General features: G+C 52.0%; 1 protein-coding gene across 1 annotated transcript in view; it reads right to left on the reverse strand.

The window, feature by feature from the left end:
• Positions 1 to 9660, reverse strand: part of ATP1A1 (ATPase Na+/K+ transporting subunit alpha 1) — a 39746-nt gene extending 30086 nt beyond the window's left edge. The window contains exon 1 of the mRNA XM_019548736.1: positions 9517 to 9660. Coding sequence (XP_019404281.1) covers positions 9517 to 9528 — 12 coding nt within the window. The 5' untranslated portion in view covers positions 9529 to 9660. The remainder of the gene's footprint in view (positions 1 to 9516) is intronic.
• Positions 9661 to 10148: the final 488 nt, after the last annotated feature.

Below are 10148 nucleotides of genomic sequence, written 5' to 3' on the forward strand. Positions count from 1 at the left end.
AAAAAAGTTTTGAGAATTGTAGTCTTCCACCACCTGGCATCCAAACAGGGAATGTAACAAGCAAGCTATTTTTAGCCTGGTCTCCTAAACGTTCTCTAACATTTGTCTGCCCTCTTAATGACCATGGAATTGGTAAACCACTTATAACCAGGGATCCAGGTTTTCCGTTTGCTGCAGAAGAAAATGGCAAACAGCAGATTTTGTCCTTTAAAGGAGGAAAATGGCACATTTTCCCTTTGCAGGCTGGCAGAGATCCAGCCTGTAAGGGTCTGCTTGAGGCTGGGTGGAACAAGATTCAGGGGAAGCCACATGTATGTGCACATGCACATGGTAGCCAGCCAGTTTGGTAGACAGCAGCTTCTGCAGCTCCCTCCAGGTAAGTCTATGGGGTGGGGGAGAAAAATAGACCCTGTAGCACTGCCAGTGCCCCTCACTCCCAATCCACAGTCCCCCATTCCCTAGCCCTGCTGATGTCCTTCACTCCCACTTATGAAAGGGGTGGTTGTAGTCCACGCATGGCAGGGGGTGAGGGTGGAGCACAAGTGATGCCTCAGGGAGGGGGGGGCATAGGTGATGTGTCAGGGGCACGTGACCCCCAAAATTCCTGCACCCACAGTGGGGCGGGGGCTCCAGCCTGGCCGGACCAGCTCCAGGTAGGAGCCGCCTCCACAGTGGGCAGGACCTGGCACAGGAGGGAACACCACCATGGCTGGTAAGGTGAGGCACCTCCTACCCACCAAGTGCAGTGGGGGGCACAATTCTGCACAGCCACTACACCACACAGCCATGGTGTTGCAACACTACCTCCCACACAGCCATGCCCTGCTGTAGGTTCAGAAATGGGGGGGCACATACCCCCTAAACCCCAGACACAATTGCCTGTGCCCACACCCCATTCCCCACACACCCACCCTCACACACAGGGGCGATGAGGCCTGGAGGTGACGGACGGTGGGTTGGGAGCGAGAAGCACTAGAAGGATGGGGTAGGGGGGGGCGTGGGGCCTTGTGGGCTGAGAGTGCCACAAAGCAGAAGGGGGATAACCACAATGGGACCCACATCCTGGTGAACAAAGGGACCAGGGGAGCTCTGATTTTCTATGATAAAACCCCCCCCAAATCAAATGCCAAAATACACAGGTATTTAGAATTTATTATAATGACTGAGGCACTGAGAGGCTTCTATACGGCTTTAAAATTGTAAATATCAATAAAACACTGTTCAATTAATGTCTCTCTCTACAGTGGCATTTCATTTTAGCCAGGGAAAAATGCAGATTTGGGATATTTTTTTTAAAACCAGAGAACTTTTGGCTTTTAAAATAGAGAAAACCAGGGTCCCTATGATAACTGTTCAGGTTCTTTGCAGAGATAGTCCATGGACAATAGGTTACATTGGGGGTAGGAAACATTTTTGACTGGAGTGCTGAAAAACCCGCAAAGTCTACCTTGTAAGGTGGTGAAGTACCAGCATGCCAGGAAAAAAAACTGGGGCAGGGGGTACATGACAGGATGATCTGCATATTAATATAATTAATAATCATAAATGTTGGGTTTTTTGTTTTTTTACAATAAATACCAGGTTTCCTAAAAGTAAATAAAAGTTCATATACTATCTTTGTTCTTGTGTATTCTTTTTTGTTAAGTACGTTGTGATGAAAGAGCAGAGAGAGAGAAAGAGAGAGAGAGAGAGAGAGAGAGGGGCAAGTGCTTGGGAACGGGGAAAAGTAGGTGCAAGGTGGAGGCACTACAGGCAGGCAGGCCCAGCTGGGTCCTTGGGAAAGCAGCAGATGAGAGTGGGGGCTGCCTCGAGGCTTGTAAACTCAGGGCGCAGCCTGGCCTGCGCAGCTCTGTGCGGATGGGGCACTGCCACACTGCTCATGAGGGGATGCTGGTTGGCCAGGGCAGGACACTGGGCTCAGCCTGCGTGCTGGGCACAGCACAAGTGGGTCACAGCCCCCCAGGCCGTGGCAAGAGACCCTCAGACTCTGGGAACAGCCACCTCAGGCGGCACTCAGGGGCAAGCCATCCGGAAGCCTGCAGTGCAGCAGCCCTGTGCAGTGCTTGCCGCGGCCCTAGCCCTTGAAGAGAGCTGTGGGTGGGCAAGACCAGGGCCTGGGTAAGCTGGGGCAGCTACGGCAGCCATGCCCTCACACTAGTGGTGGCTCTGCCCCACTTGTACCGTGCTGAGTGTGCAGGGAGGCCAAGCCCAGAGTCGGAAGCCCTTCCCACCCCCCAGTCTGGTGTCCTGCCATGGCCAGGTGGCATCACCTCGCAGGCAGGGCGGCTGCGTCCCATCCCTGTAGGGCTGGGCCAGGCCCCACCTTGAGTGCTCCTCAGCACACCTGCCCACCACAGCCCAAGCTCACAGAGCCCCGGGATAGCCCCCTCTTCTCACCAAGCCCCTGCCTTCCCAAGGGCCCAACTGAGCTGGCATGCCTGTGACACCTCCTCCTGTGCTGCCGCCCAGCCCCGGCCCCAAGCTCCTGGCCCGTGCTTGGTACCCTGGTGCTGCCCCTGCCTGGGTGGGATAAGGTGTCTGTTTGCCCACACCTAGGGCTCACCCACCTGCTGGGAGCCTCCAGCACAGTGGCCCAGAGCAGTGCCTGCCCTGGCCCTGGCTCCTCCCCCCACACAAGCTGCCTCCGGGGGCCAGGCCAGAAGGCAGAGCCTGGGGACAGGAAGCAGTCAGCAGCCCTGCCGGGGCTCTCCTGCCTCCACCCCCAGGGCCAGTTGCAGTGCTGGCACCTGTGGCTGCTCTGGAGAGCCCGGAGCAACAACTTAAAACAATTAAAAAAATTTCCTTGCATGCCTCCTGGTGTGCCCGGGAAAATGTCTCTGCATGCCATTAACTGGCATGCATGCCAGGGGTTGCCAATTCCTAGGTTACATTGTTCTGTTCCAGAGATATAACTGCCTTCAGATCCAGGGGCCTTAAACCACTGTCCCTTTATTATTCACAGGAAAATTCTCCATGAGAAGCAAGGTCTCTTGCAGTTATGTGACAGCTCAGACAGGTCGCTCCTATTCCAGGAACAACCACAGGACTCCGAGGTGTGGAACAACATGTCCACATTCAATGGGCTGCCTTCCAAAGCCTTCCCTACCCCATTCTGTGCTGCTCTAGAACAGCTGCCCCCCCAGTTTTTCTGGGGAGGCCATGGGCATTCTGTCCCTCCCCTATCCAATTATGTAAGCAAGGGGGCAACTGCGGAGGGGGAAAATAAGTTATTACTGCACTAGGAATATATAAATGCCTGGATACTGGACATTTAGCTTCAATCACTTCTGTCAGTCATAACCCTTATCAGCTTCCAGTAAGAAAGTGCTCTTAGCCTAGGCTGGGTTTAGCAGGCCTGGGCCAGACAAACTTGTACCCGCTGTCCTTTCAGAAAAAGAAGAAGAATTAGCAAGGCGCAGAGTTTTAAGCTTTTGGTTGAGAAGTTCCACAAACACCTGCTTCTGCCAGAACACTGGCTTGCTCCCAGAGTAGCTGTAGGGAAGGTCTTTCCCTTGGTATAATTCTGCCTACCTGCTGTCCACTCCAGGACAGACAGAGACACACACAGACACCCCTGGGTAGGTGTAACTGAGCTGTGCACAGCTATTCTGCCTGGGCTGAACCCCACATATTCAGGTGACACTCGAGTTGCCCAGCCCAGCCCAATACAGTCCCCTTCTTTATGCACCCATTTCTCTTTTCCACATGCAGTAATTAACAAGATGCACATACTTTTCCTTCCCCATAGATGGGTGCTTTGGTTAAGAGGAAGGCTGCTCCTGGGCATGTCTATACATTCTCTTAATGTGCATTACCAAAAGCACATTAATTTAGTACCTCTGGATGCCTATACACGAGCATGGAGGCTGCTCTGACACACTGCAATTACAGTGTGTTGGAGCAGACTTGATTAAATCGAGTCTGCTGGAGCATGGCGATTACCATCCTCCAGCAGCCTCGCGCATCTCATATATCAGTGGCCCAATGCTTAAAACCGGCAGCAGGGGGTGTTCGTGAACAAGCTTTAGCTGAACCACCACTGCCACCATTATTAAACTCAGGGACACTGATATACAAGACAGCGTTGCTTTAATTGTAGCATCTGTTGGAGTTGCTCTAATTAAAATCCCACCCTCTCCCCGAGCATGTGCCAAAGTGTCCTCCACTGTGAAGTACTAGAAGTACACGTTAGCCTATTTTCATGTGCATTAGTGAAAGAGAATGGTTTCTGTGACACTTTAAAGTGCATTAAAACGAGCTAATGTGCATTAAAGCACACTTGTAGATGTGCCACCTGTAAGACAAACTGGACAAAGATGGGAGGTACCATGTCCAGACTCTTGAGTCATATGGTCTTTACACCCCCACCTTTTCCATTACACATCCCTTTCTTTAGAAGGACCCGGGTCAGGATCAGACTCATTTGATAGTCAGACAACGTGTGCACTATCTTGTGACTTAGAACAGTGTTGCAACCAGTCTCAGGTTTTTCACTGGCAGCGCCACCCCCCTTCAGTCCAAGGGTCAGAAACAGGCCAAGTTACTTACTACACATCTGATTTCCTTAACGTAACTTATTTAAATTTCAACAATGAGTAGGATGAAGAGTCTCCATGCCATCAGACAACAAGGAATCTTAAAACCCTCCCATTAAATCTGTTGAATCACTACTGTAAAATTTCTACAGAATCATAGAGGGCATTTGTACACATACATTTTCATGCTGAGGCACACTGGAGATCCGGCGCATTGGGGTAGACTTAATTAATCAAGTCTGCTCTGCATGCGAGCTGAAGCTCACTGCGTTGCATTGCGTGCAGTTGTATAAGTGGTGAAATGCGCATCAGCGTGCATAAAATGGTGGTGGTGCGCTTTTGAACTAAAACACCTTCCATGTGTTTTAGTTTAAAAGCGTGCCACCACCATTTTCTCAGCACTGATGTGCATTTTGCTGATTATACCAATGTATGCACTACAGTGCTGGGCACTTTTAAAAGTGACTTCCGCTGCGGCGCAAGCATGTGTACAAATGCCCAGAGATTAACATCTGGGAGACTTGCAAAAAACCACCAAACAAATCCCAATTTGTACAGGAAACAGAGAGCGACTACCTTAGTTCTTCATGGTAACAATCAACCTATTGGCCACTGCAAAAAAATGCATTATGCTGAGCCATTACACAAGGAGACATCATTGGGGGATTTTTTTTTTCCAATTTGGAGTTTGTACAGTCATATGTTCCTCAGGCTCCCTCACCATTCACGTATTTGTGTCAACATTGTGACTGCTACATGGCATTGACTAACTGTGCATTGTACCAGCCAATGTTTACACAGCACTCAGGGAAATGTAAAATACTGCAAGGTACGTATAACTAAATAAGCAGAGACATTTTGGAATCTTCTAGGAATTAAAATAAAAGGAAAAAAGGCAAAAGAACTTCTACCTTATAATTTATAGTTACCTGTGAAGCAACTGAAAGGAACCAGAAGAATCCAGTAGGAAACACAGATACAGCTTTTTACTTGTAAGTAGAGCCTAAGTGATCAGTACATAACTTTTAGATACAGGTTTTCTGCTAGCTTTTCTTGCCTTCTTGGCTTCACTCAACTTCATGTCTTTAAATCTAAGGGTCTTTTATTTTTTAAGACAGCATTCATCATCACCATTGAGGAACTTTTTTTTTGCTTACACTTTGGGCAAAGTACCAGGAAATAAAATGCTGACACTGACCCTTACTGGGGGGCCAGAGATTTCACACTAAGTCCTCTGCAGTACTGGACTACACCAGTAGCTAACAGGTTGGGTGATACAGTCTGGATATCTGCCCCTCTTCCCCCTCCACATTTTATCACTTGCCCTACCCATGACTACTGAGCAAACAGCCTGCCAGTAACAGTACCTCCATAAACTTTCCCCCCAGGGCCTTGTGCCTTAAGAAGTCTAAAGTACTTTTTTAAATGGCCAAATGACATTTAAATGACCAGACTTTCAAGCTTAGCTCCAAAAGGGCATCTGATAATATTGCCATGCAACTAGAATTCCTGTTTCCGTGCCTGAGATGACTGTTAGTATAACCTTCAACCTGGAACATGCTTTCTCTAGACAGTCCTTTATAACAGCAGTTCTCAACTGGAGGTATGTGTCCCATAGGGGGCTGCAAGCAGGTTTCAGGGAGTCCACAGGGGCAGCAGATCTGGTGTGATTCTGATCTCCAAGGTCAGCTGGAGCAGCCCATGCCTAGGCTAAGCCCACTGCCACGTTCATGGAAAAATGTGTTTTTTCTCCTTTAAAGGAAAAAAACATGGGAAACAACCAGTCTTCCCTTACAGGCTGGCAGAGTTCCAGCCTGCAAGGGGCTGCTTGGGACTGGGAGGAGGCCAATACGGTAGGAGGCATAGGGCATGTGCCTATATACACATGCACGAAACAGCCAGGCAGCAGTGAAGAGCTGTTCCCATCAGAAAAATGCGGGGAGGAGGGCAGGGATGGATGGACAGACAGACAACAATGCATCAGGGAGATGGGAGAGGCATGTGCCCCCTTCCCACAGCAGGCATGAGGCTCCAGCCTGGCCAGACCAGCCAGCAGGATCTGGCATGGGAAGGCAGAGTGGGGCAGCAAGACTCATTCGTGCTGCCAGGCCCCCCACTCCAGCTGTGCCACCAGCAGCAGGAGTAACGGCCCCGGGGAAGGAGAGGACCTCCTTCTTCATAGGGGGAAAAACAGGCTTTTAGGAAGTCAAATCTCTTAAAATCTTAGGTATCAGGCTATGGTTTTGATGGCCCATTCTATTATTTCCCATTCCCACTTCTGCCACCGTGGGGGCTGCAGGTCAAGAGTGACAGACACGGGCAGGACCCTGGGGGTGAGGGGGCAGCTGCTGGTGGAGAGAGACAGAGGTCTTGAATCAAAAAGCTAAGAACCACTGCTTTATAACATAACCTGAGGTTACCCAAAGTTGCGAGCCACAGAACCAAAGCAAGTGGTACACTGGGACTATGAAATTCTCACCTTCAAATAATTAGCTGAGGGCAGCCAGTTCCTGCCTTCTACTGAAGTGTCCCAACAACTAAGTATTGCATAAACCATAACACATGATGTGTTACAATGAACTTGTTCAAGAGTGAGACAATTTCTAACACCAACCAGAGACTGAATGGCTGAACAGGCTTCTCTTACATACTGCCTACTACCATGCCTCCTATGGCTGCCCCCTATACATGCCCACTTCCTCCATGCAGCCTATACTCCAATGGGTAGGAAACTTGTGTTTTCCAAGCATTGCTACTTGTAAGAACAAGAGATTCATTTAGGACAAAAAAGGAAAAATAAAGAAAAAGATGTGTGTGTGTGTGGGGGGGGTGGTGTTTGAAGAGGCTGCTCTTTTTTTTTTTTAATATTATACACAGAAGCCATTTATTCCCTGCAAAGCACATTTCCTCTAGTGATCTAGTGCTTTGCCTGCTGGGTACATCTCTCCTTCCTGTCCTGAGCCCTTGGCAGAACAGCCTTGCCCATAGGATACATTTCTCTTCAGATTCCCTTTCAGAAGCTCTATATTTAGGGGCCTACAGGATTCACAGCAGAAGTGGGTGTGCTGTGGCTCCTTTAATTCTGTGGGTCCCTCCCCATGCGCCCTTCCACCTCTAATCGGTGCTTGAAGCTTGCTCCTGATCCACAGGGAGGCAAAAACTGTCGTTTTAAATATGGCACCATTTTTGCCTCCTGCTGCTGACTGGCTGAGGGACCCCAATGCTTGTCGCTGACTGGTCTGGAGGCAAAAACCACACCATGTTTAAGGCCATGGTTTTTGCTTCCCTGCCAATCAGGAGGGAGTGGTGGGGCCCTCTGCCAATCAATGGCAGAGGGCATGTGGGGAACATGAAAGATTAAAGGAGCTGCTATGCACCCCACTTCTGCCGTGAACTTGGTAAGTCCCTACATATATGAAAACAGCTTTGCCCACTGGATACAGCTTGCCTCAGTTTCCCTTCCAGAAGCCCACTATTGAAACCAGCTTTGCCCACTGAGCACATCTCACAGAAAATGAGGGTTGGATGGGACCTCAGGAGGGCATCTTGTCCAGCCCCCTGCTCAAAGCAGGACCAGCCCCAAAGAGATCATCCCACTGAAGGCACTGCCTATTTGAGTCTTAGAAACTTCCAGGGATGGAGACTCCACCACACCTCTGGGTAACCTGTTTCAGCGCTTCACCACCCTCCTAGTGAGAAAGTTCTTTTTAACATTTAACCCAGTGGTCACCAACCTTTTTAAATAGATCACCTTTGGCATTTAAAAGCAATCCAAGATCTACTGTGTGCTGCTGCCACCCCCACCCCCACCACACACACAAAGCAGGTAAGTCTGGGGGCAAGGGGGAGCAGATCAAGGCAAAGGGAGAAAAAATTAGTTGGGGGTGCACCTTCCCAGCAGTTAAGTCCTGCCCTGCTGGGGCCCCACTCAATTTACACCTGCTCCTGCCTCTGCAGCACTGTCCCTCACTGCAGGGGGCTTGATCTAGTCCTTGCCCCTTCCCTCCCCCATGGACTGACCTGCTGGGCTGGGACGCCTGTGTGCATGCATGTGGGCACTCAGCCTCTCCACTCCAGCCTCGCATTGACACCAAGATCTACCACAAGAGGTTCAGAGATGTACCGGTGGATCTCGACTACGGTGGCCATCATGGAGGACAGTCTGATTTTCTGCTACTCTGTCCTCCATTGAAACTGAACCAGACACCTTTATGCCATATGAGATAAAGGTGTCCGGTTTCACATCAATAGAGAACAGTCTGGTTGTCCTCTATGATGGCCACCCTAGTTGAGATCCACTGTTTGGTGATCACTGATCAAACCTAAACTGCCCTGGCTGTAACTTGAGACTGTTGCTGAGTTTCTTTTCCAGAACCAGCGAGCTGGGACCTTGCCCACTGGGCATCTCTCCGGCATGCCCTTCCAGAAGTGTGCTTCTCTCCTCCCTTTCCTTTCCAGAAGCCCTGTGTGAAACCAGGGACCGCTGAGTGCATCTCCCTCATTCCCCTTCCTGAAGCGACCTACTGAAACACAGGGCACGTCTCTGTTCCTCCTCCCTGTGTGAAACCAGTGACCCGGGGCCTTGCCCGCTGGGCCCAGCTGTCCGTGTCCCTGCCAGAAGCCCTGCACAGAGCCAGCCTTGCCCGCTGGGCACCATCCTCGCCTCAGTTTCCCTTGCAGCAGCCCGCTCCTGAAGCCAGCTCTGCCCACTAGGCACATCGTGCCCCGGCGGCTCGGGGCCTTGCCCGCTGCGCACCACCTCCCCTCAGGCTTCCTTCCCTTTCAAGCCGCTTCCCGCGCCCGCGAGACTCCACCTTCCTCGCCCTCCCCTTCCGGCTCTGCCGCCCGGGCCCTGCCCGCAGCCCGCAGCCCGGCGGGGACGGCTCGGCGGCGCCGGAAAAGCCGAGGGCCGGGGCGGCGCCACGTGGGGACAAAGCGCACGCGGGTCCCGCCGCGGCGGCGCGCAAAGCGCGGCGCTCACCCCTTTGCCCATGGCGGCGGGTCGGGCGGCCTGCGCTGTTTCGGTGCGGGGCTGCCACGCGTCCTGCCCGGCGGCTGCTGTTGCTGCGCGTCTCCCCCCCCCGCTGCCGCCTGCTGGTGTTGTTGCTCCCGCCGCCGCCGCCGAGAGATGAAACGGGGCTGGCTTTTCAGCAGCATAAAACTAGGCTAGGAGAGCCCGCCCCCAGCGTCCGGGCGAGGGGCGGAGCGGGGCTGGCTCTGCCCTTCCGTAGTCAAGGGGATGGGAGCCCGGAGCCTTCAGACCTTTGTGCGGGGCCGGGTGGACCCTGCTCCGCGTGCCCGAAAGCGCGGCGGCGTTTCTGAAGCAGCTCTTGGGTGCTGCGAAACCCCGTCCACTCTCAGGGAGCCGGACTCTAGGCCAGATGAGCCAAACCAGGTCCAAACCCGTTTGAAGCATTCAGGGTGGCTCCCTGCACGCACAAGTATCCTCCACCCCAGCCTGGGGCTTCAGATACTTTCAGTCCTTTGGCAGCAGTACTGTAAGCAAGGAAGTCGGGTGCCCGCCCTTGCCCCATGCACAGATCCCGGGGGCACACGCCGTGGCAGGAGCCAGCCTTCCCCTGTCCCCGCGTCCCCCCGCAAATGAGTTGCTTG

This window comes from Crocodylus porosus, unplaced genomic scaffold (genome assembly GCF_001723895.1).
Source record: "Crocodylus porosus isolate Cpor-Errol unplaced genomic scaffold, CroPor_comp1, whole genome shotgun sequence".
Lineage (NCBI taxonomy): Eukaryota > Metazoa > Chordata > Crocodylia > Crocodylidae > Crocodylus > Crocodylus porosus.